The sequence below is a fragment of the Schistocerca americana genome, chromosome 1, assembly GCF_021461395.2.
Source record: "Schistocerca americana isolate TAMUIC-IGC-003095 chromosome 1, iqSchAmer2.1, whole genome shotgun sequence".
Classification (NCBI taxonomy): Eukaryota; Metazoa; Arthropoda; class Insecta; order Orthoptera; family Acrididae; genus Schistocerca; species Schistocerca americana.
Window position 1 is genome coordinate 936834090 of NC_060119.1, and position 27379 is coordinate 936861468.

A 27379-nucleotide genomic window follows, 5' to 3' on the forward strand; every position below is an offset into this window, starting at 1 on the left:
TGAGAGTAGCGAGAAATTTAAAGTCAAAATTTGTGGTCACGAAATATACGAAGTTACGAGACTATGTTACTTTGGGAGCAAAATTACACACAGCGAACGAAACAACGAGGACACTAAAAGCAGAGTAGCACAGGCAGGGAGGGCCGGCCCAGAGAAGTCTACTGCTCTCAAATATTGGCCTAAATTTAACTAACTTAATTTAACTAACGTGATAGATTAAATGCACCTTGGGAGCACAGCGTTGCATGTCAGTGAATCACGAACAGAGGGTAAACCAGAACAGGAAAGAATCGAAGCGCTTTGGATGTGGTGCTGCAGATGGAAGTCGAAAATCAGTTGTACTCAGCAGATGAAGAATGTAGAGTTTGTCTTCGGAATCGGCAAAGAAAGGGACGTAAGGAAAACTCTGAGCCGCGCTGAGTGACCGCGCAGTTAGAGGCGCCATGTCACTCACTGCGCGGCTCCCGTCTGAGGTTCGACTGCGCCCTCGGGTATGGGTGTGTGTGTTGTTCTTAGCATAGGTTAGTTTAAGATAGTTTAAGTAGCGTGTAAGTCTAGGGACCGATGATCTCAGCAGTTTGGCTCCTTAGAAATTCATACACATTTGAAAACACTGAGAAGAAGAATGGATAGGATGGTAGGACATGTGAGAAGGCGTCATGGACTAATCTCCATGATATTAGAGCGAACAGTAGACGGCAAAAATTCTAAAGGAAAACAGATATTTGAAAACATTCAATAAATAATTGAGGACGTAGCTTGCACGTGCTACTCTGAGATGAAGACAAACGCCTCTGAGCACTATGCGACTTAACTTCTGAAGTCATCAGTCGCCTAGAACTTAGAACTAATTAAACCTAACTAACCTAAGGGCATCACACGCATCCATGTACGAGGCAGGATTCGAACCTGCGACCGTAACGGTCGCCCGGCTCCAGACTTTAGCGCCTAGAACCGCACGGCCACTCTGGCCGGCTGAGATGAAGACATTAGCGCAAATAAATAACATGCGGCGGGCCGTATCCGACCAGTCTAATCGGGCGGGGTATTTCGCTCGTTGACCTATACGACGATCCGACCTCCCAAGGAATAGACAATGAAACGGAGTTTGATGCACTGGTTGTGGTATCTGGTATCAACAGCAAAGCGGTACTAATAACGGGAAGTCCAAAGAAACAAGGAAGCGATGCTTATGGAACTAGTCAGTTCGGGAGTAAAGTGACGATAGTGCCGAAATATATTGTTTTACAAACTATTGGTGAGGAACGTAGCGGCTTACGACAGTGCAAAGGGTAGCACGACAGTCTCCGTCTGCTGTGGGTCATCGAAGGCCAACAGCTGTGCCGGCCAACGCCCTACACGTGGTGTCGGTGCAGCTATATAAACCGCACGCTGGCCACTCCACTGCATTCGACACACTTGCGTCTCCCAACTTACAACATGAAGTTTCTGGTAAGTAACATTGTCAGTTCACATCTGAGCCTTTACATTCGTCTTTCATATCAGAGCTAAGAACGGGAGAACAACCACCATTCTGTTAATGTATTCCGTTTCAGTCGACCATTAATTTTTGTTGTTTCTTAACGTTCGTTTTTCTGATACGAACTTGATATAATTACCCTCCTCTGGAGTCGATATTGCCAACGTACGCCTCCTGCAATGGCGCTCGCGTCGGATATAGCTGGTTCGAATCTCGATGGTGGAAGACATTTCCACTGCTACTATTTGGGTGGTGTATGGATAGATGGAGCGTGAATTTCCTGTCCGCCAAACGTTGCTCTAACGTCGTAGATTAAAGGTCAGAACTATCAGCAGTGTCTGATGGAGTAAGACCATTTAAAACTGTTGATGGTGATCCGTCCGTGATAAAAGACAAACAAAACGCCACACCATACTATACTAGTCACCTACAACTCAATACCTACACGAACAAAGGAAGACCCTGTGCGCGGGTCAAGGAAACCCTTTCCGATTACGAATCAGTAGTGCCTGTGTTATGAATAAGTGCGATGCAAAGTTCCCTCGAACAGACATGCAAGTACAAAGGAACATTTGATCATACTTCTTAATAACAGGGGCACTTCTATTTCTTAATTATTCTTCAATACGAGATTCTCGACTCTCAGTAAATATATCCTTCCTGGACGAGAATATGCGTAACGTACGAGTGCAGGCTACGGCACATGGACGACGGTATTTCGAAGTTTGGGTGTCCCCGTGATTTGCGCCCAGATAGCCGAAGCAGTTAAGGCGACAGCTCGTGTAGAGCGGGAAATTCGGGTACGCGTCCCAGTCCGGCACAAATTTTCATTGTCGTCATTATACAACAATGGTGGGCCATATTCACAAATGGGAATACACTTCCTGCTTTTCCGATTTTGCTGCTGAAGCTACTCTGCAGGGTCTCCTTGCCAACAATGCTTAACGACTGAGAGCATTTAATATCTCACAGAAATATCTGTTTCAGACGTGGTCGATAGTATGGAGATTCAGCCAGGTAATGAATCTTTCATTTTGCAGGTGATTGTCTTTACCGTCTGCGTGGCCACCGCCTGCTGCCAGGAGACACGAGAGAAGCGCGGCCTCCTGGGGGCGGGAGTGCTGGCCGCCCCCGGGGCTGTGCTGGCGCCACGCGTCCTCGCCGCCCCCACTATAGCCGCCGCTCCCATCGTCGCCGCCCCCGCCATCGGCCACGCCCCCCTGGGCCTGGGGCTCGGCTTGGGTCACCCCATCATCGGCTGAACCGCTTCATGCTTACACGTGTCTGTGTGTACTGTCTCTCCACAAATAAAGCCTCTGTAAAATAATGATTTGTCTTTTACCTCCTCATACCTTTCTCTTGTCTGGTTGTAGGTCGATGACTACTTCATCCCATGCCCCTGTATTCACTTGCTTTCATCGTTAACAGCCTTTGCCAGCTACAACCAAACACACTTCGTCTGATGTGTTTAGCGTTGATATGAAAAAGTTTGCACTTTGATCTCTCACATCTATGGTTATTTAGACTTCTATGTTATTTTTCATTGTTTGGAATGATTCGTTCGGTTCACATGATACTAAAACCAAAAATACCCTGAGGGTCAGGTCTGCTCTCAGTGACGCAATACTACGAAAATAAACAGCGACCAGAGGACCCATGCGAAATCGCAGTTTTATAGTTTTAAATAATGAAAGTATTTGAAATACGTGTTGCCTTTGGTATTAAGGTAATCGTGGGAACTATGAGAAAATATCTTTAAAAATTAACCGAACGACATGAAATAATAATCATGAATATATGATACACTCTCGTATAAACATTTCCATGTGTCCAAAAATTTGTTTTTACTCCGAATGTTCGTCGCGGATTGTACGACGCAGGAGATTAGCGACTCTCAGAAGGGCCACATATCCTATAATTTTAAGTAGACAAACAATATCGATTACTGTAAGTTCGTTAGGCCATAGGTATATCACAGTTCATGGCGACAATGACAAATACGTTTCTCATTTCGGAAAGTATATTCGTTTAGAAATGTCATCTTGTACGATGGGCAGAGATAATGGACCACCACAGTGGTGACGGCTGTTATCCAAGGTAATGCTGTGTACGAATTATACAGTGAAAATTTGAAACAAATAAAATGGTATTTCTAATATGATAATACGGAAAGGTAGTCTATTATTCGTGATTAATTTGTTAGCTTCGTAAAATATAAGTATGAATCTGGGCATCTATGATGTTCCTGTGATAGTTAAAAATCACTTTTATGTCAAAACGTATATTAATTTTAAATCGGCAAGCAGTGTCAGAGTTCGGTTAAAAAACCTTTCTAGCTATACCACTTTCATCCCAGTACGATTAGTATATGTTGAGAAAAAGGGATGTTGACTTGAGGAATAATATACGTAATGAACAATGTAGTCACACAGTTTTCACTATCAATCTTTCACCCTGCAATGTGTGTTGTTGTAACATCGTGTGTCGATGTGAGAGTCTAACAATTCTCTGACTTTTGTGTAGGCAGATTTTAGTTGCGCTCTCCAGACTAAACTCAAGCATTAAAAATTTATTTCCAAAAACCCATTGAGTTGAGCATCAGCCATTATTTTCGCCCAAGCGTGCTAGGCCAGCTATGTGTGCTGGAGACTTTGTAAGAATCTCAGCAGGTAGGAGAGAAACTCTTGCGGCTGTGAGGTGAGCTATATCTGGATGATACAACTGGTGATTTTATTGACCCAGAAAGGCTATTTTTAGGTCTCGAGTCTCACTTTGGCATGCAGTTTAACAAACACTGGAAATCTAAATTTCTACTCCTTATACGCTAGCTGTTCTTGTTAAACTTTTCTGTACAGGAAATAGAAGAATTTGCAAATCCTGCACTGTCTTGTACAGGTTCCTAGGGTTCTGGTGATTATGGAAAGTATTTCACTCACTTTCAAAATTATTCTGTATCTTGATAATGCTGAAATTTTAGAAAATACTGTGCATATGAATGTTCATCACGTGTAGGAAGGTATTAGTAGATACTAAGGGGTGTTGTGAAATGATGTATGCCATCTTCTTTATCGTCTCACATTTGTTTGAAACTTGGCTTATTAGTTCTTCCTATGAAGATAAGCAACCATAGCAAATTTTAGCATTTAATTAGTCTCCGTTTTAAGAAATTTCGAAGTTTGGAATTTTTTTGTTTCTAACATAGTGATACAACAAAACAAAACTCATTAATATACGAAAAATAAATTACCAGATTTTAAATTTACCATCAAATCTATGCGAAATTTGGTTGTTGTATACTCTATAGTACAAGGATTGTCGAAAAAATGTTTCATGTCTTTAAAAAAAAGGTCAATACGTGAGAAAAGCAAACTTACACTATCTTGCACTATTATATTTTATTTTGTAAAAAACGTGCACCATCACATCGAATACCACATACTCGTGAAGTGAAAGGGATAACCTGAAACTTTTTATCTATATTTTATTTATTTATTTATTTATTCATTTATTTATTTATTTATTTTTGCAAAATAGATCTCAAAGCATGGCTATTACTTGCGAATATAAATTTAATGTGGTTTTATTCCTTAGTACTTTTCGTTTTCGTAACAAAGCATGGCTATTACTTGGGAATAAAAATGTACTGTGGTTTTATTCCGCAGTTCTTTTCGTTTTCGTAATTTTTCCTTGCTAAACTTAAGTAATGCATTGAAATTTTAAGGTTTTTGGATAACATAATATTAACGTAACAGAAACATCAAGTGATTGTTTTTAAAAATGAGTTGTAACCAATGGTACTAAAAAAACACTCAAGTTAATTCATTTGTGTAAACAAACTATTACTTACAGTAGACATCATTTTAACTGAACAAATACCTGACTCATTTGGACCAATAATATGAGGGAGAAGGTCCTGAAGGATAAGTACCTTGTGCGATAACATCATGTTCTGTCTTATGTAGTCCAATGAGTGTCCCAAGGGACCACAGGCTGTAAAATCTACATGACGTATAGTGTGATGGGATTTGGAATATCTAGGTGGTAAGTTAAGGAATAACTTACACGGATATACAAAGAGGAAACATTCAGTTGCTGATTATCCCCACGTCACTCAACCGATCTCGGAAAAAAAAGAGTTTCGAAATACACAACTGCATACTCACGCATCACTGAATACTCATCAAAACAAACACAGAATCCTCTTAAATAAACATTTTTATTTCATTGGCTTTTAGCATTCAAACTATTTTAGCCATCACAGTTTAAATGCTTTGAACACACCTACATTCAAAGAAAACACTTGTTCCTCTTCATTCATATATGTCTCCTGATCGAGACTGCTGTACTTATATTACATAGGCACAGTTGACAGCTAATCACTTAGCTGGTAATTCATTTCATTAGTTAAATTCAATGGTCACAATTCCATCTAAATTTTTATAAGCTATAAATATGGATATGGCGTCGTGGGTCCTATTCTTTGTGCCCCCGACAGTTTGGATCATGAAAAATGGCAGGAAGTGGCCAAGTCTTAAGAACTCTTTTAAACAGTTTAGTCTGACTTTCTCATAGCGTCCACACTGAAATAAGATGTGATTTATATCACAAACTGTTTCGTCTTCACACTGACAGTAGGATACGCCGATTCTGTGTGAATGGGCATCTGCATAGTCCGCCATGTTGTAACTAGGCAAAAACATTTTCATTGGTCTGTATGTGATCAGGAATGATTTACTTATTTCTGGCTTTAAACTTAATACCAAAATGTGATGTAATGTGCTGACGTGTGAGCAGAATCTGAAAGCAATTTCATTTTGCGTTCTCGTGGTACATCGTAGTACCCATATTGTAATTAAACAAGAAATTTATACGAGAATCTATGGCTGGCACGGTCAGACAGCTCGATTTTAACATCCAGGTAGTATAGAGAGCTCTGGTGTCTAAAAGCCCCAGTGTATACGTAAAGACAGGAACTAATAAAATAAGGTAAATTATTAAAATGTCTTATGAAATGGAACTGAAGCTTTGACAAAGGCAGCAGAAATTATCTACAGCGAAAAAGTACTTAGCTTTATCACGCCTACCGATCGGATTGCAACACTATGAAATTACGGACAAAATACTAACGACTCGTTCCACCAAAGAACTGCGACCGACAAAAGTTGCAGGCACCTCTCTTGACGCTTTTGTTAATACGGACACTACGACACAGGTAGTAACTTAGTTACTCAGCTACTTGATCCGTAGATAATTTGAATGATTCTTTTACCGAAATGATGTGGAACCAGTCAGTTCACAGGATACGTATACAGATTAGTGCTAACATGAACGAGCATACTGCTACTTTATTCCTACTCATCCAACTCTCACTCTCTCTCTTTTATTTTACTAGCTATCAGTTCTTAAGTAGTATTTCGTCAATGGTAAATGAAATAGAAGGAGTTGCAGACAAGAAATGATTTTAAATTAGATTTAAAACATGCCCGGCTACCTATCAGACACTTTTTGTTACTGGGAAAATAATAGAAAATATTTCTGCTGCATATTGAGTTTCTCTCTGAGCCAATGACAGCTCCAGCAGTGGGTAATAAACGTCATTTATCCCACTAGTGTTGTAGGCGTGTTTATCACTGTACTTCTCAAATTATAATAGATTATTTATGATGAATTTCACAAGCGAAAATATGAATTGAGAGTCAATTAAGAAACCTAGCTCCTTAAAGAAGTGCTTGCATGACGTCCTTGGGTGAACACCACATATTATTGTTAGTGCTCGATTTTTTGTAGTCAATGCTTACTTTCTAAGTGATGAGGTAACCCACAAAATTACTCCATAAGACATTACTGAGTAAAAATACATAATCTATGTCTCGAGGTTGTTGGTTTGTTTTCAGATTAGCAATTATACAGAGCAAAAGAAGTTTAACTTCACTGTTTCAGAAGTTCAGTATTATGCTTCTTCCAGATCAAGTTTTCGTCAATATGTACACCCTAAAATTTGGAGCATTCTTTCCCACTTACAGACTCCTGCTCACGTGGTACATCAGTTGTTTGTATGACTCTGATTGTTCTACAGAACTGAATGTAGTGCGTCTTTTTTCCAAGATTTAGGGAGAGTCCATTTTCGGAGAACCACTTTACATTTCTTTCGAAAATATTATTTACTAAGACTTCAGTTGCTTTCTCTCTAATGGGTTATATTACAACACTAGTATCGCCTACGAAAAGTACCAATTTTCCTTGTTGACAGTCAAACAGAAGGCCATTAATACATACAAGTAATAAGAGTGGAGCCAAAATTGAACCCTGTGGGACTCCCTCTATGATTATCTCCATTCACTGAAATTTTCTACAGTATCCGAATTATTCAGCACAATATGTGCATTCTGTTTGTCAATTATGCTGTCTGCTGGTGGAAAGAGGAGTAAGGCCACGTGGCTCAAAATTCGAAGATACTGGAGTGGTGGCAGTTCTACGAAGTGCTAGAATGTCTAGCGCTCCTTGGCCGAGAACTAGCCGTGGCACGAAATTCAAATTACAGTTTCGACCAACCTTGGTGGATTTTCACCACTTTGCAAAGTACAACAAGTAATTAATCCGGGCTTTGGAAAAATTACTCAATCCCAAAACGACAATCTTCTGATTAGGCAGGCGTTTGGTGTTCTTTCATTGCTTGGGAAAATCTGTTTGATACCATTTACTTAACACCTAGCGGAGAAACCCGGAGTTGTCCAGGTATTTATTTATAGCTGCGTCCACACCCACGTGGCGCCTTGCCTTGTCCTAAATGTCTATGACGTCATATCTCCCGAAATATGTCTGGTAGAATGGTATAATTTTGTAATTACATTAAGCGCCATATGGGATACACTCCGCAAAGTTTATTACGAATGGAGTTAGCAGCAACGAAATAACTAATTTAAATGTCTTCCATGATGTGAAAGTTTTTCACACAGCACCCTGATTATGGTGTCATATCTACTGAACTATATGGCGTATAATGATACAATATTATAGGTACATTCAGCATATTATATGGGAACTATCTGCGAAATGTATTGTGACTAGAGTCATTAGCAACGTAGTAGTAAATTTAAACATTATGCATATACCGGCAGCTTTTTACGCTTCTCGTTGTTTATGACGTCGTAAGTACTGAATTATGTGTCGTAGAATGATATAATTTTGCTCATACGTTCAGTGGTATACATGCATACCTTCCGTAAAACGCGTCGCAAATACAATTAGTAGTAAAGAAGTACTAAATTATAACGTGCCGCCTCGTGCGGTATTTTTAATGTATGAACAGCGAAAATGCAGCATTTGTAATCATTTTTCCTTTCTTCATTTTCTGTTGGTTGTCAGGAATGGAAAAAATTCAAAGGTTTGAAATTATGTTTCAAGTTTGTTGCAAGTTGCTAAGTGCCCTCGTTCTCAAATACTAGATGAATAAAGTCTGGGAACGAGGGAAACGCTTAACTCGCCAGGGTAGCTGAGAGCGCTAATGCGTTGCTTCCTGGACTCGGGTAGGTGCGGCGGCCGTGGATCGAATCCACCTGGCGGATTAAGGACGAGGGCCAATGTGCCGGCCCGCCTGAATACGGTTTTTAGGCGGTTTTCCACTTCCCGGTATGTGTATACCGGGCTGGTCCCCATGTTCCGCCTCAGACATCTGATCACATTCGCAGACATCTGAACACATTCGCAATATTCCCTGGATTACACTCGATGCAGGCAGTTGGGGTACACTAATTCCGTATCGGGAGTGTACAGGGTGGCGGCAGGAAGGGCATCCGGCCACCTCTTAAACATTAACATGCCGAAGCCGATTAACGATGGCTGAACTTGCGTAACTGCGGGACAAGTCTCAAGCGATAGATATACTGCTGGTCATTAAAGTTGCTATACCAAGAAGAAATGCAAATGATAAACGGGTATTCATTGGACAAATATATTATACGAGAACTGACATGTGATTACATTTTCACGCAATTTCAGTGCATTGACCCCGGGAAAACTGTACCCAGAGCAAACACCTGTGGCCGTAATAACGGCCTTGATACGCCTGGGCATTGAGTCAAACAGAGCTTGGATGGCGTGTACAGGTACAGCTGCCCATGCAGCTTCAACACGATACCACAGTTCATCAAGAGTAATAACAGGTGTATTGTGACGAGCCAGTTGCGCGGCCACCATTGACCAGACGTTTTCAGTTGGTGAGACATCTGGAGAATGTGCTGGCCAGGGCAGCAGTCGAACATTTTCTGTATCCAGAAAGGCTCGTACAGGACCTGCAACATGCGGTCGTGCATTATCCTGCTAAACTGTAAGCTTTCGTAAGGATCGAATGAAGGGTAGAGTCACGGGTCGTAACACATCTGAAATGTAACGTCCACTGTTCAAAGTGCCGTCAGTGCGAACAAGAGGTGACCGAGACGTGTAACCAATGGCACCCCATACCATCACGCAAGGTGATACCCCAGTATGGCGATGACGAATACACGCTTCCAATGTGCGTTCACCGCGATGTCGCCAAACATGGATGCGACCATCATGATGCTGTAAACAGAACCTGTATTCAACCGATAAAATGACGTTTTGCCATTCGTGCACCCAGGTTCGTCGTTGACTACACCATCGCAGGCGCTCCTGTCTGTGATGCAGTGTCAAGGATAACCGCAGAAATGGTCTCCGAGCTGATAGTCCAAGCTGCTTCAAACGTCGTCGAGCTGTTTGTGCAGATGGTTGTTGTCTTGCAAACGTCCCCACCTGTTGACTCAGGGACCGAGACGTGGCTGCAAGATCCGTTACAGCCATGCGGATAAGATGCCTGTCATCTCGACTGCTATTAATACGAGGCCGTTGGGATCCAGCACGGTGTTCCGTATTACGCTCTGAACCCACCGATTCCATATTCTGCTAACAGTCATTGGATCTCGATCAACGCTAGCAGCAATGTCGCGATACGATAAACCGCAATCGCGATAGGCTACAATACGATCTTTATCAAAGTCGGAAACGTGATCGTACACATTTCTCCTCCTTACACCAGGCATCACAACAGCGTTACACCAGGCAACGCCGGTCAACTGCTGTTTGTGTATGACAAATCGGTTGGAAACTTTCCTCGTGTCAGCGCGTTGTAGGTGTCGCCAACGGCGCCAACCTTTTGTGAATGCTCTGAAAAGCTGATCATCTGCATATCACAGCATCTTCTTCCTGTCGGTTAAATTTCGCGTCTGTAGCACGTCATCTTCGTGGTGTAGCAATTTTAATGGCCAGTAGTGTAGATAGTTAGATCGCGGGATATGCTTCTTTTTCACTCTGAACCAAATCATGGGTCGATGCTTCTTACCTCCAAAACTATTGTAAGGAACGAAGGAAGATCGAGTTTAGCGTTCTGTGGACATGGAGGTCACAGAGACATACAAAAGCGATTGTCGGCTGTCAGTGAGGACTATGTGTACCAAGGTTGGTTGTATTCGATACAGTGGTTTAGGGGGCGATGTGGCACAGACACATACACGCACACACACACACACACACACACACACACACATACACACACACACACACACACTCAAACTTATATATACACCGGGTGATCATAAAGGCAGTATAAATTTGAAAACTGAATAAATTAGGGAATAATGTAGATAGAGAGGTACAAATTGACACACATGCTTGGAATGACATGGGGTTTTATTAGAACCGAAAAAAAATATAAAAGTTCAAAAAATGTCCGACAGATGGCGCTTCATCTGATCAGAAAAGCAATAATTAGCGTAACAAAGTAAGACAAAGGAATGATGATTTTCTTTACAGGAAATGCTCAATATGTCCACCATCAACAATAGCTGTAGTCGAGGAATAATGTTGTGAACAGCACTGTAAAGCATGTCCGTAGTTATGGTTGCGGCATTGGCGTCGGATGTTGTCTTTCAGCATCCCTAGAGATGTTTGTTGATCACGATACACTTGCGACTTCAGGTAACCCCAAAGCCAATAATCGCACGTACTGAGGTCTGGGGACCTGGGAGGCCAACCATGACGAAAGCGGCGGCTGAGAACACGATCATCACCAAACGACGCGCGCAAGAGATCTTTCACGCGTCTAGCAATATGGGGTGGAGCGCCATCCTGCATAAACATCGTACGTTCCAGCAGGTGTTTATCCCAGCCAGGCTGGGTATGATGCGATTCTGTAACATATCGGCGTACCTCTCACCCGTCACGGTAGCAGTTACCGTGCAAAACCAAAATCACGCATTTCTTCGAAGAAAAAAGGCCCGATATCGGTAGATGTGGTAAATACAACTGATACCGTGACTTTCGTATCGTGCAATGGAGTTTCTACGACAGTTCTAGGATTTTCGGTAGCCCAAATTCTGCAGTTGTCGGCATTGACAGACCCTCGGAGGGTTAAATGAGCTTCGTCGGTCCACAACACGTTACTCAACCAATCGTCATCTGGCGGCCGGAGTGGCCGAGCGGTTCTAGGCGCTTCAGTCTCGAACCGCTCGACCGCTACGGTCGTAGGTTCGAATCCTGCCTCAGGCATGGATGTGTGTGATGTTCTTAGGTTAGTTAGGTTTAATTAGTTCTAAGTTCTAGGGGACTAATAACCTCAGCTGTTAAGTCCCATAGTGGTCAGAGCCATTTTTGAACCAATCGTCATCTTCCGCCATCTTTTGAAACGCCCACACGGCGAATGCCCTCCGCTTCACTAAACAGCCAGGTAACAGTTCATGATGCCGATGGAGTTTTTACGGATAGTATCGTAGGGTACGCCTAAGTGCCAACCGAACAGTAGTGTATGGAATGCCGGTGCGACGTGCGACTGCACGAACGCTGACTTCCCCGTGCATAGACCAACCCGCTACGGTCTCCATTTCTTCCTGAACTGCCTCAGCAGCAATACGCCTTGTGCTCGGTCGGCCACTACGGGGTCTATCGTCTAAACAACCTGTGGCTTCGAACCTCGAAATCATTTTCGCCACAGCTGCATTTGTCAACGGACCTTTACCCGTTCGAATCCCCTTCCTATGGCGACAAGATCGTAACGCTGAACTATCACATTCCCCATTCTGATAATACAGCTTCACTAAAAGCGCATTTTCAGGTAACGTCAACATGCTTCGACTGCTGGCGCATCTGATTCTCTCTCTCTCATTCCAGCTCCTTTTATACACGATTGTCATGCGCAGTCATTGACGTCTTGCTGTCCAGCGCCATCTGTCGGTTATATTGTGAACTTTGTTTTTTTCTTTTGGTTCTAATAAAACCCCATGTCATTCCAAGCATGTGTGTCAATTTTTACCTCCCTATCTACGTAATTCCGTGGTTTATTAAGTTTCACCCGGTATATGTATCTATGTGTATAATACGTGTGGATTAATTCCATCTGCTTTTTAAATAATAATCAGATCAACCCGTGACCCATGTCAAGCGATTCGATTTCCGAATCTGTTATTAGAAATGTAAATTATCATTTATTTTGTCTCTCTCTCTCTCTTTGTCAGGAAGCTGGAGAGGGCTGCAGTCTGTGCTCTCCACAGTCATCCTGATATATTTTCGACAAATTCCAAATTCTTCATCAACCAAACGAAGGGAAGAAAACCGATGCTCTTGAAAAGACCTAAATTTTTAGTTATTTTAAAGCTCAGCCAGATAAACCTATAATCGAAAAATCTTAAATGAAATACGGATGCAATATAGCCAATTTTGCTATCATTCAGTTCGCGGCTAATCAACAGAATAAAAAGCAATACCATTCGTATTTCCCACACAAATTTTCAAGTGGGAGAAGAATATCAGCAGAAATCAAAGATATACTCTTTGTAAATGTGTATGATTCGTCTAGAATGAGTTGTAGAGAGCTGAGTGCCGAGTTTTTCAAACAAGAAATTATGTTCGTTTTACGATCGACGTGTAACGAAGTCGTAATTGGTGGTGATTTTAACCCTGTTATTGACAAGAAAGACCGAAAGCCAAATTTGAACAGATACGTGGAACTCGGATACATTAATATGTGGAAGGCAAGAGCGCAAACTCATTAATGTAGGCCTACACCTCCGTCACTCGTCATTCAGCGAGCAGAATAGAGCGGATTTACGACTCACAAGTCAGTATGTATCATCACTATATCAGAAATCTGGACTGTGAATCTGTCATAAACATTGTGCTTGTATTATAAAAAAAAAAAAATGGCTCTGAGCACTATGGGACTTAAGATCTGAGGTCATCAGTCCCTTAGAACTTAGAACTACTTAAACCTAACTAACCTAAGGACATCAAACACATCCATGCCCGAGGCAGGATTCGAACCTGCGACCATAGCAGTCGTGCGGTTCCGGACTGAATCGCCTAGAACCGCATGGCCACCGCGGCCGGCCTTGTATTATCAGAATCAGTTTACACAAGCAAACGATTTTCCGTGAAAAATATTACTGGAAATCAAATACAGGTACTACCTCAGTTAAATATGAGGAATCAAAAATTATGATGCTGTGAACATTGATAAGCTGTGTCACTAATGTAAGAATGTGTCGCAGTGGTTTAAATTTGTGGGTGGAGCATGCGAAACACAATACGTTACAACAAAAAGTGAGTGGAACAAAAGGACAGAGGAATTTTATTTCACGAGTCTTCTAGAACAGAACCAAAAATTGCTAGATGATGTTTCAAACAGTACGCAGATAAATCAGGTTAAAGCTCAGATGTTGTCTGAGACGGGAAGGTAACTAGAGGGTGAGAAAGTGAGAACAAGAGCTGACATTATTATCCAAGAGCAGACAGTGTCAATCTACCATCTAATCCGAACGACGGAAATGAAAAAACACAAAATAGTCCAGAAACGTTTGCTACGAAACGAGACAACACAAGAGCAGGCTCATATAAAAACGGAGCCCTGTAAGTTTCCGTGACTTGGGTGCTGCATTAGAAGTAGACAAGAGCTGCAAATCACTCCTTCTGAATGATCTTGACGACGTGCTGACCGAAACAGAGAATTCTTTCAGCGAACAGATTCCAGAAGAGTAAATATATGAAGCGTTACTGAGAAGCCAGAAAGGAAATTCTTCAGGAATAAATGGAATACCAACTGAATATCTGTTATTTCGACATATTGAAAGAAAAGTTAATGAACAAATTGAGCAGCGCATGGAATATCCAACAGGTTCCTACAAACTTCATCGTATTCGTACCTAGGAAATGTCTGCCTAGACTCACAGAATCCCTAACTTCGAGTTGCGTTCGTAAGTAATGCAACACGTTTCCTTTTGTCGGCCAGTTTCTTTTGAGAAATTGCCGAATTTGTTGTGGAACGTCCCTTCAGTCTTTATTGTTTCATGAAGTTCCGATTGGTGGTGGCGATACACGTAACCTTCAAATTGTCGACTCCAGTGAAGGTTCGTTTCAAGCAGAGAGCTGCCATTCTACTTTGACAGAAAAATAGACCGTCGCACATCGCAGATATTCATAGGTGTTCGCAAAATGTCTGCGGAGACCCGACAGTTAACAAAATCACGACGAGTCGTTGGACAGGACGTCTGCAACCGTCGCATCCCTCGCATGCCTGCCTGCTACGCATGGAGTGGCCCAACACCTCTCCTCCGAAGAAATAGTTCACAGCCGCAACCTCGACCGGGAAAATAATGATGACGGTCTTCTAGGACTACAAACGGGTTTTCTGTTTGATGTCTTCCCACATGGGCAACCGTGTGCTGCCCTCAGGAAACTGAAGAAACAAATTCAGCATGTTCGTCGGTGCAAAAATTCAAACGAACTTTTCCTTCCCCATGACAACGCAGGGCCTCGCACAGGGCTGCCCACCTTTGAGGAGCACCGTATACTATACTGTACTGTTCTTCCTCATCCACCCTACAGCCCAACTTCCACCTGATTTTCTCAATGAATGATACACTCCACGAAAAGCAGTACGTGGAGAACGTGGAAGTTACTAATGCAGCAAGACGTTGGTTTCGACATCGATCAGTAGGTTGGTACCATGTTGTCATACGAGCCCTCCCAGTAAGGTGATGTAGGCTGTCTTACTGAACGTTGATTATGTTGAATAATAGGTTTCTCTATTCAAAAGAGTGGGAAATAACATGCTGTATTCAAATTTTGAATGACATCGACCTGCTTTCAAACAAATGTGTTGCATCATTAATTGAACGCCCCCCGTAAAAAATACACGCTCGGACAGCAAACTCAAGACTAAGGGAGGTAACAAAAAACGTGAGTGGAGATTACCAAACGTTTGCCTTCCCTGAGAGCACTATAATCGACTATTTGGGGACTACCGCGACGCAATGGCCATTACTGATATCTGTAAAACAAGGGACTTTGTAATTCCTGTTGTTTTCTCAAAATCTTTCCACCAGATCTCTCACAGTTTCCAACTACAAGCAATACGAAAATTTGGAGGTTGCAACACATTCTTCCATCTTGTCAGAGCAATTTGGCAAGGATACAAACAAAATAGTGAAAATCCAATGCAAAACGGTCCGTCCGTCAGAGTTGTTCATTATCAACAGCACTATATGCAATTGCGGATGAAGCCATCCTTAGGAATCTTAACAGCTGGCTCCCAGTCATGGTCTTATTAGGAAAGAAAATCGTATTATTAGATAGTGACACAAAATACAAATTATTACAAGTGCATCACGTTCTTAAAAGATAAAAAATCAGCCCGGTAAACCTGAAAAATGTACTTGTTAATGCTTTCTGCCGAAAAGCAAGTAACAGCCGTCATTTTTGAAAAAATAATTCAAAGCTCAGCTTTGTCAGAACCGTCCTAAAAGAATGGAAGTTACATATCCTGATGTTAGTTGACCTGAGGTGGAAGAACATTAACAAAAACCATCTTACATCAGACGTTAGAGGAACATGGGAGAAAGTCGTCAATGAAATGACCTCTCAACGATTTGAGGAGTTGCTAAGAGCTACACGTGGTTCGGACTCCACGTTAAACTGTAATCCCCTTTCAGCAACTGGGTAACTGGGGACACGCAAGCCGTCGAAGACTTGCACGTAATTTAAGGACTTGCGCTTTGAAAATGGTCAAAACGTAATCAATATTATTACGACACAGCTTGAGGAATAAAGAGTTCTAGTGCAGAATTTGGTACATCTGCGTCTACGACAACCGTGCGAAAATTGAGTAAAAAGGCAGTGACCCGTTGGATGCACACTCCTCTTGTTCCTAGATTTCTGGTGTTATAAAATCGTTCGAGACTAATCTACATAAAACTTGCATTCATTGGCTGCGCCTCCAAATCAAAATAATTTTCTCCCATACCTCCCCCTTTTTTTTATTTTATTGGTGTGTAGCACGTTGTTACGCAGGATTGTATCACTATTCTGATACTTTCTTTCGGCATATTCTTTCTACTTTTACATCTGATAGTTTACTTATTTCTCTGATGCTTGTAGAATCCTTTTAGTCCTGGCACAACGCTACCTTATAAATATTTCTGAAAAACGTCTGCTTTTACCTGTTTTTCACGTTAAGGACATTCTACTTTCGCATACGTTCCCGTTACACACAAAGGATCTCGTGCAAATACAGTGTAACATTGCGTCAGTTATGACTACAAGGTCTACATTTCCATATCACACATTGGAGGTCAAACCTGTCTTTGGTAGTTAAGTCCTTGCTTTTCAGTGCCATTGTTGCCATGAATGTCTCTTGGTTGATTTAAATTTGAAACAGCCTGTCTTTTAAGTTACACGGTCAAATTTGAATTAGCAGACGTGGAGGCCACCTTTAAGGCAACCGTACCTTAAAAGTTTTTTGTTTAGACTCTTTATTGTCTATGGACAAAGGCTTTATTTCGTTGGACAAATTAGTTTACGTCAGATCAGGAAGTTAAGCAACGTCGAGCGTGGCCAGTACTTGGATGGGTAACCGCTGTTCCGGTCACCGATTTAGTCAGCACAGTGGCTGTCTCTCATCAATTAAATAATATAAGTGCACAGTTGGTGTTTATTCTATCATTTGTACTTCTTAACGGGATAAAAAGTCCTCCGGCCAGATTACCAGAAAATTTTAAAAACAAGATACAAATTGACCACGTGGTCAGTCTCAAAAACGGCTGTGCGGAATTCCAGGAGCTAGTACCATTCTATAAAATTAACACTGGATTTTTAGATGACCAATCAGAGGTGGTATTGGGAAATCTGTTTAGGATATCCCATGTCCCATGTTGAGATAGTGACTGTTGATGGAGATCATTCCATCGGGTGGGAACGTTTGGCTCGGCGACCACCTCCACGCCTCACCACCCTCCCCTCCTCACCCAGTGCTATTCGAGAGGAATAGGCTGTGTACCAACATAGAACTCCCACTGCACTACACACACACACACACACACACCCCTTACAAGCATTTACACTTATCAAGTACGTTTAACACATTAACAGATGCCAGTGTGCGCTAAGGATAGGAAAAACCATTCTTATTTCACTACTGACTCTGTCTATTGTGGTCTCGCTGTCAGTCACATACAACGATTTAGCCTTAACTGTCTATTAGGTGGAAGTAAATGAATTAGTTAACCTGTACATATCATTTCTTTAGTGAAGGTGATAGTGAACTCTAAAAAGATTCCTTTGCTTTGTGTCTTTCTCCGTCAATCCATGTGTTTTCATATCTATGTTACTTAAATGACAGTAAAACTCATTTGCCTGACTGTGTCCCCTTATTATAAGGAAAATACTGCAATCTAAACGGCTGAAACCAAACAAATACGAATATAAAATGCCAATATGCGTATGTAGTAACACTAATCAAAAGTCGTTTATCTGTAACACATTAGTGTGCTATCAGTGTTTACAGCACAAAAGCACAAGTCGTTGAACAAATAGTTCCGTTTGACAGACAATTACAACCGCAAGGATCACAAAAAGCATAAACGACCAACTGCTTTGTGAAACGATATTTTTGTGAAAAAAACATATGTTAACGCATGCAATAGTTAAACGGTTATATTTCCCAAAATAGAAGCAGCTGTGTTGCCGTGAGATCTACCTTTATTCGTCTTCGTAGTGCAAATGTATTCAGAGGATTAGAACACAGCGGAAAGGAACAACATGTGGCAAAAACACTGTTGCTTTTGATAATGTTCTCCTGCAGCGCGGCTATTACAAAGACGCGCACAAATTGTGATTGACAAGTATGGAAACCGTTCTATTCAAATGGTTCAAATGGCTCTGAGCACTATTGGACTTAACATTTGAGGTCATCAGTACCCTAGAACTTAGAACTACTTACACCTAACTAATCTAAGGACATCACACACATCCATGCCTGACGCAGGTTTCGAGCCTGCGACCGCAGCGGTCGCGCGTTTCCAGACTGAAGCGCGTAGAACCGCTCGACCACACCGGCCGGCAAACTCCTCAACATTTGCACTTCCGATACAAATGAGGGAAGAACATAGAACTACATAGAAAAATTATTTTACAGATCATTATTGTCTAAGGAGTGGACGTGTTAGTACATTATGTTACTAGCAAAATTTCACTTTTTTGCCAAGTAATCCTTCATTTATGACTCTGTGGATATGGTGCTCATAATTGTCTGTTGCGCGCAACTGTTTATTTGGCGACGTCTACTTCTGCAGTTTTTAGATTCTTTAGCCTCCTAAGATCGGCTGAACACAAATTCAGAGGTTTACAGAAAAAAAGACGTTGACGTCTCACAAGGGGATCATCAGAGATGGTACTTACTGTTTCTGATGAGTCTTAGGTATGTTGCATAAAGACCTGAGTAGCTGGCAAGCGACTTTTTGCAACGGCACGTAGTTTCCGAGAAAATCGATATTGACATATGAACACGTGACCTATAGTTGTACCGTTAGTTAAATTTTCGACCAAGCGAGGTTAGCGCGGTAAGTAAGATTCGCGGATACGACGCTTTCAGCATGAGTTAGGTTCAAATGGTTCAAATGGCTCTGAGCACTATGGGACTTAACATCTTAGGTCATAAGTCCCCTAGAACTTAGAACTACTTAAACCTAACTAGCCTAAGGACATCACACACACCCATGCCCGAGGCAGGATTCGAACCTGCGACCGTAGCAGTCCCGCGGTTCCGGACTGCAGCGCCAGAACCGCACGGCCACCGCGGCCGGCGGCACGAGTTAGAATTCCAACTGCGTACTCTATTTTTTCTTCATTTTCATCGTATAGAATATCATTAAATTGTGTATGTCGTGCAAAATCATGCTAATATAGACATTTTCGTTGTAATAATACATCAATCGCTACAGCAAACTTTCATCGAACGTGCCTTCCGTTTGTTACAGAACAGATTACGGAATCATCTTAATCGCTGTCGCTTGCTGCGCAAGAGCGGATTTCTGGATGGTATTTGTCGTAGAAGTAACTGAAATTCAAATTCGTAGAGCGCCATGCACATTTAATGAAAGCAACTGTCTTGTAGGTGTACGGATTTTTCAAACGCGATGCAGGAAAACAGCACGCGTATTTTACCAATCCTGTTGAAGTAGGCGCATTAAATCGATTCAGTAATAAGGATTGTATATTTATGGAATCTTTTCTCGAAGGAAGAAAATAGAAACAAACAAGTGATACACCGACAGGGTTTGTTCCATTCCCGCCAGCAGATCGTAGTCTAGAACATCAACCGATGCGTGAAGCTCGCTGGCTTGAAACATCACCAACATGAATGTTCTAGGAGATACGCATAAAACTCCAGTATCTATTTCCTCGGAAACTAGTGATCGTTGCATGAAAAACCACCAGCGAAGTACTCGAGACAAGTCCCCCTAAAATGTACCTAAGACTCAGAAGTCGTGATTACAGATCTCATGGTCTCGTTGTCAGTGTATTAATATCAATTTTACCTGGTTACACACTTTCGGGCTATGATACAGTCCTTATCAGTCTACACGTTGCCTGCTCCTCTGATAGCCAAGCGAGTAGAAAATCATTGTTGTATCAACAACATAGTGGTACCAAAATATAGTAACGTAAGAACGGGACAGGTCACGACAGTGTAGAGGCTGTCACCACGAGGGTCATCTACTGTGAGATATCCAAGGCCGACAGTTGTGGCGGCCAACGCCCTGCGTTTGGAGTCGGTGCAGCTATATAAGCCGCCCGTTGGCCACTCCACAGCATTCGACGCACACGTCTCTGCCAACCTACAACATGAAGTTTCTGGTAAGTAGCAGTCCCAGCTACCATCCAACCACTTACCTTCGTATATCATACCAGTATGCCACAGCTTCCAATGGGAGAGCGAGAAGCACCTGACTTGTAAATGTTTTACATCTCATGGAAGAATAAACTCGCTCTCAATTAATCATTATTCGTCTAGTACATAACTGATTTAATAATCTGCCTCCGTATCCGATGTCGATAACGCCTTTCACTGCTACTTTAATTTACGTCTCCGGATAAATTCCAATACTGTTTATGTCAATCTACACTGGTAATGGTTGAAATGTAACTCGTTTATGATGCATTTCAATTTTTTCTGTTATCTGAGGATAATGCCAGACTGGTTTCTTGCAATATTCTACGACACGTTCCTGCCCTACAGACGTCCAATCACAGGTTGTGTCCCTTGGGTGTTGACTTTTACGTCGATTTGGTGTTAAACTCCAAGCTTCATTATATTTTGTAAGTTTGTAGGCTTTCACAGCCGGCGTTATTTTGAATTAAATAATTTAGAATATTAGGCCGTGTCATTTTAAAACACTGAAGCGACTAATCTGTCGAAGTTGCGTCTGATTTGCTGCGGTGCTCTTGAGGTTAATATTTTAACAAGACGCTACATAACACAAAGAAAACATTCTTCTGTTTTTGAATAACTGAACAAAACATTATCATCATGCCCACTGGGCGTAGTTTTCTTCTCTGAAAGATTAACGTTTCTCGTAAAATTACATTTCCTGTCATGTGTTGTATTTGAAATTTGCATTACTTTCTGATCTCACATTAGCAAGCTCTAACCACCGATTGGTTTGCTGTGAAAATTCTTTTTCCTTTTGGGCACTTGCTTTGCTCTTCTAATGACAAAGGGACAATGTCATAATATGTAAACATTTGGTCGTGTAAGCCTTCCACAATACGTACGAATACGGAGTCACAGGCTCTTGGATACAAGTATTTACCTTGCCAAAGTACACCCGGCAATCAAAACATTCCCGACTTTTATTGAAAAAGACGAAAGTCTTTCATGGGTATCAGGATGGGCTTCATATTTTAAACTAGGGCCTCATTGGTTTCAGTACAGCCTCCATTCTTGAAGCCATGTTATGAACTAAACACTTAAATTTTACATGTGCAGCAAATGCCGTTCAGCACAAGGAGCTTGCAGTGCCTCCACACATCTGTGTGAGTCTATAGGGCATTACAATAAGTTTAAAATGTAATTATCCATTTTTCTTTAAATATCGAGTCCCCTGTAGCAGTTAAGTTCTGCGAACGTAAATATTTCATTTGGGAACCCCTCACTAAAAATCAATAAAACTTACTGTTTACAATGGAAATGGAAATGTCGTGTGGCTAGGGCCTCCCGTCGGGTAGACCGTTCGCCTGGTGCAGGTCTTTCGATTTGACGCCACTTCGGCGACCTGCGCGTCGATGGGGATGAAATGATGATGATTAGGACAACACAACACCCAGTCCCTGAGCGGAGAAAATTTCCGACCCAGCCGGGAATCGAACCCGGGCCCTTTGGATTGACAGTCTGTCACGCTGACCACTTTTTTTTTTTTTTTTGAACTTACTGTAGTCACTGCCCTTTATTCCATCACTGTGCAATGAATTAACAAAACAAAAAAGTGCATCCTTTACAAAGATGGCATTTTAGAAAATGTGTTGCATGAAACTTCTCAACAGGAAAAAAAATATCAATGTATCAATATGAGAGTTAAGTACTTAATACATTATTTTAAATGAAAGTCACTGACAAAAACATATCTCCCTTACAAATAATCTGCAATTAACTATAAGGCAGAGAGAAACTTTAAACATCTGCGGCACAGTTAGGAATTCTATCTTTGGTAAACAAATGCAAATATCAGCGTTCAGAAATAATGAGTCTAACAAAAGGTCCTTCATGTCATTTAAGCACACACATACATACTGCGATAAGTTACATATACATCATCTCTCCAGGCTCAGCACATTTCCTTTCTTAACGTATTTGCTGTTTCATTCAGTTTATCTTTATGGAACCAATGGATAATGCTGCCTAAAATATAGCCAGCACAAAATGTCTTAACATAATTTTTTGTATAAAACAATTAAATCAGAACCACCTGAGGAAAAACAGGTTTAATAATTAAAGTTCCTGGCGGAGATACTGGGGTTTAAGCTCCTCTATCCTCTTGATGAAATCTGTTTTTTCTATACATCCTTCGCAGGTCTCATCCCAGTCACTGAGAATTTTCTTCAGGTCACGCACTTTCAGTTTCTTGAGGTCCACTGTTTTTAAGTCAATGGTCTTATCATAGCGTAAATCGCAAATCTGTGAATCTTTTTTCTTCAATTTTTCACACACTTTTTCAGCTGGCATTGACCACGACACTGGCTTGGACATTTCTCCCAGTATTCCAGTCGCAGACTCCTCGAGACCACCCAAATAGTAACAAAATCTGTTCTCTTTTCCTTTCGTAGCTTTGCAGAATTTCCTAAATTCATCTTCAATCAATGTTGGCTTCGATCTTACATCATCGCTTAGCTGACCGCTAAATTTTTCCATTACTGTCACACACACTTCGCAATCTGATTTCTTCAGACAGGAACCACACCCAAGAAGGGCCAGCAGAAATAAATAGAAAGCCATTGTCAAATTTCTTTGTGCACCCATTGTTGTAGTAATCCAGACACCAAAATACCGGATACTTCACGTCACACTCACACTTCTACACTCAAACACCATGCATCACAGACGACCACTCAGCGACCGGGTCGGACACTGTTTACAATCACAGTGCACATGCAAGAACTGGCCTTTGACAAAAGACGACAGCAAACAGTTACATTCTCTTGTAATATGCTTCCTGCAATCGAACTTCGAGCCCCCCTCAGTAATTTTGACTCCTCACAAATTACCTACGGTGGCAAAATCGCGATTCGTTGATGCACCATGACGTGTCCTGTCAACTAATCATTTCTTTTAGTGAACACCTGCCATAATTCTTTTTTCTCTATAGTTCAATTCAGTACCTCCTCATTAGTTATTAGATAAACCCATCTAATATCGAGCATTCTACTGTGACAAATTGTAATTAAAGTTTCACAACATACATGTTTCGAGACAGTTGACAATTTTCAACCAGAGAAAACTCCAGTCTGGATGGTTGCTTGAGTACTTTTATCGTTTCTAATGTGTCGGCGTCGATTACTCTGTATTGTACCGCAAAGCTCCTTCGAAGACGTAAATTTAATGTGCATTTATTTTGTAGGTGATTGTCTTGGCCACCTGCGTGGCAGTTGCTTGCAGCCAGGAGACGCGAGAGAAGCGCGGCCTCCTGGGGGCGGGAGTGCTGGCTGCCCCCGGTGCTGTGCTGGCGCCGCGCGTCCTCGCCGCCCCCGCCATAGCCGCCGCCCCCATCGTCGCAGCCCCCGCCATCGCCCACGCCCCTCTTGGCGTGGGGCTGGGCTTGGCTCACCCCATCATCGGCTGAACAGCTTCTTACTAATCTATACGTGTATGTCTGTACTGCGTGTGTATAAATATACTCTCTGTAGCCTTATTTGATGGTTTTTTTTTTTTTTTTTTTTTTTTTTTTTTTTTTTTTTTTTTTTTTACTCTGCAAACCAGCGCATCCTTTTTCATACACCCTGTTGCGCGTAACGGAATTACACCACAAATCTAGCACTTCTGCTTACTTGTCTGCTCCACTGCCAGCAATATAGGTCATTATTTTCACAAGTTTGTATACGTAATATTGTCAGATATTGCAGTGTATTATCAATGTGGTCGTTCTAGAGAGTGTTTTCCATTACGTGCATACCTGAAAGTATTCAAATCCATTTTTGGGAGAAGTTAAGGACAGTGATGAACCTTAATACTATGACAATATTTCTAAAACAGTGTTGTTCGAATTTTTGGATGCAGTAAACCGGCGACTCTATGTGGCAAGGATTTGATAAGTCGATGGTGTGTTTTTACAGGTATGTGTGACCAGATGCCTATGTATAAGTCATGCCTTCGACATGAAGTACGGGCCAGTGGTTTGTGTGCACTAAGCTGGCTCCGATAGTGTCCAAGATGTCTGCCATCAGATATAGATCAGGCTAATATTGTGAACAAGGTAACACTCATCAGACCACTGCAACACGATTGCGATCTAGTGACACTGCCATCCGGCTCGGAGATAGCATAGTCATCAGGGTAGAGATCAAGAAGGGCCGGAAGTGAAACGCAGTACGCGGTATTCCGCATCTATTACAGTGACCCCGGATACTACCACTCTACCCACGAAAGCCGAGATGAATGTCCCTCGCATCTTAATATTGCCTTCAACGGAGTGATTCGATGCCACGGATCATGTTTGGAGCAACCTTTGCGCTGTATGGCAGCGTTTTCGGACACGACCATAGATCTGGTATGAGAAGAAACGTTATTGTCCGATCGTGTAATATATTTCCGTCGATCCAGTGTGCATACTCGAATGTTCCACGTCCACTACAATCGTAATTGACATGGTCGTTTGGTCAACATGGGAACGTGAAGGGGTTGTCTGCTGCAGAGCCTCATGTTTAATATTGTACATTGAATGATATTCCGGAACATCTGCACCTCCACCAGTACTGTAACATGCCATTATATGTGCCCAGATCGCAGCCTACCTGCTTTGCAGAGCCGACACACCTTCGTTCTGCACGCTCTGTGGAGAAACGTTTATGCCCATCATCTTATCCCTGATCGTGGTTTCACCGTACGTCAAACACTTCCTGTAGATGTTCACGACTGTGGCCCTCGCGTAGCTGACCGGCTACGCCATAATAAAGTACACATTCTCAGGCGCCGGTCCATAACAATTTGGCCTTTGTCAAAGTTGCCTGTTCCAGTGAACTTGGACATTTGCATCCAAAATTGTTGCTAGAATGTGGGCCAGTCTATCTTTGCTCCATTTACGTAATTTCTTTCCGGTATCGCATGACCTAAACACCACCAGCCAGCATTAAGTTTCATTGTGGTCAAGGTTCTTAATGTTTTGGCGCCAGATTTTACGCTGAAAAACCTTACCAGAGTCAGATGTGGATTTCGACCACAATTTATTTCTTATAAACTGCAGCTTGAAACAGAAAAATTTCCAGAAATGAAGCAAACTAAGGACACTAAGAACCAGAAGTAAATTGAAATAAACAGGTGTAACGAAGTGTAGGCGACTTACGTCAGGCGAAGATGAGAGGATTACTTCAGAAAAGGGGGACGTTGAAAGTGATAGTCGAGTCTTAGAAAACTGGACAAGACAACTTAAAAAAAAGGTTCCACAGGTGATAAGTATGTTAAACGAATGTGTGACGAGAAAAAATACATTATTCAGATCAACAACAGAGATAAAGTATAGTCGCGATTGAGGACTGTAATTTAGTAACAGGCAGAAAGGCGATATGGTAAAATTACAATAGAATATGGATAGCAAAAACGAAATGAAAGGGTAACGTACCTGTTAGAAATTTGCCCAAGGACAATTCATTCATCCCTAACACTTGGTTAGCAGTCATGAAACAATGTTATATAAGTAGAAGAGACCTGCGGAAACCGAAAGGTTTCAGATAGCTTATATTATGATAAAGAATATTTCAGATCCAGATTTTAGGTAGCGAAACATTACCAGTGTCAGACGTGGATTCCGTTTATAATTTATTTCTCATAAACTGCAGGCTGAAACTCAAAATTTTCGAGCAAGAAAGAAAATATAAGAGGTTGAGATTGAGTAGTTATTAACAGATTCAAAGGATGCATTAGACAACGATTGACTGAAGCAGTGAATAGAAGCACACAGAACATTATTGGATAGCTTTGAGAGATGAAGTGCTGAAAGTAATAGGAGATAAAGTAGCTAAAAAGACAAGGCCCTTAATAAATCAGTGGGCAACACACGAGGTAATGAATTTAATTGCCCATAGGAGAAAAATCAAATCCCCGCACGTGAATCTGTCAAAGAGGAATTCAAAAAATGGTTCAAATTGCTCTGAGCACAATGGGACTTAACTTCTGAGGTCATCAGTCCCCTAGAACTAAGAACTACTTAAACCTAACTAACCTAAGGACATCACACACACCCATGCCCGAGGTAGGATTCTAACGTGCAACCGTAGCGGTTGCGAGGTTCCAGACTGTAGCGCCTAGAACCGCTCGGCCACCCCGGCCGACTAAGAGGAATTCAGATATCTAAAAATAAGACTGACAGAAAGTTCACATAGACAAAGCAGGCATAGCTGTACGAAAAGTTCAAATTTATTGAAACATACATGGCTTTACGAAATATAGAAGCCGCTTACCTGAAAAATAAAGAGGCCTTTTGAAAAAGGAGACCGTGGAGTGTTAATATTTCAGTTGGGAAGCCACTACTAAAAAAAAGAAAGGAAGGCTAAAAGATAGGCCCAGTCAGAGGAAGGGATGATAAAGAAGGAGAAAGTATATGAAGACGGAATAGAAGATATAATACTGCCAGAATGTGACTGAGCACTTACACACCTAAGCCGAAACAAGGCACCTAGAGTAGTTGACATATTCTCGTTGAGATACTTGAAAGAACATCTGATGTGCGTTATATATCTGAGACGCAACCTGAATCACCATTAAGAGCAGAACTCAGTGTGGACTATTTAGAATTTCGGGGAAATATAGGAACACGTAAGGAAATACTGATCCAAAGACTTATTTTATAAGATAGG

The 27379-nt window shown here is 41.7% G+C and overlaps 2 protein-coding genes across 2 annotated transcripts; one reads left to right on the plus strand and one right to left on the minus strand.

Annotated features, from left to right (window-relative positions):
* Nucleotides 1–20598: 20598 nt before the first annotated feature.
* LOC124615559 (cuticle protein 65-like) lies at nt 20599–24222 on the plus strand. Its single transcript, XM_047143539.1, has 2 exons — nt 20599–20674; nt 23932–24222. Exons 1-2 carry the CDS (start codon nt 20663–20665, stop codon nt 24151–24153), a joined length of 234 nt encoding a protein of 77 aa, XP_046999495.1. The 5' UTR covers nt 20599–20662; the 3' UTR covers nt 24154–24222.
* Nucleotides 22612–23410, minus strand: LOC124615551 (mesencephalic astrocyte-derived neurotrophic factor homolog). The gene has a single exon (XM_047143529.1). It carries the CDS (start codon nt 23331–23333, stop codon nt 22806–22808), a length of 528 nt encoding a protein of 175 aa, XP_046999485.1. The 5' UTR covers nt 23334–23410; the 3' UTR covers nt 22612–22805.
* Nucleotides 24223–27379: the final 3157 nt, after the last annotated feature.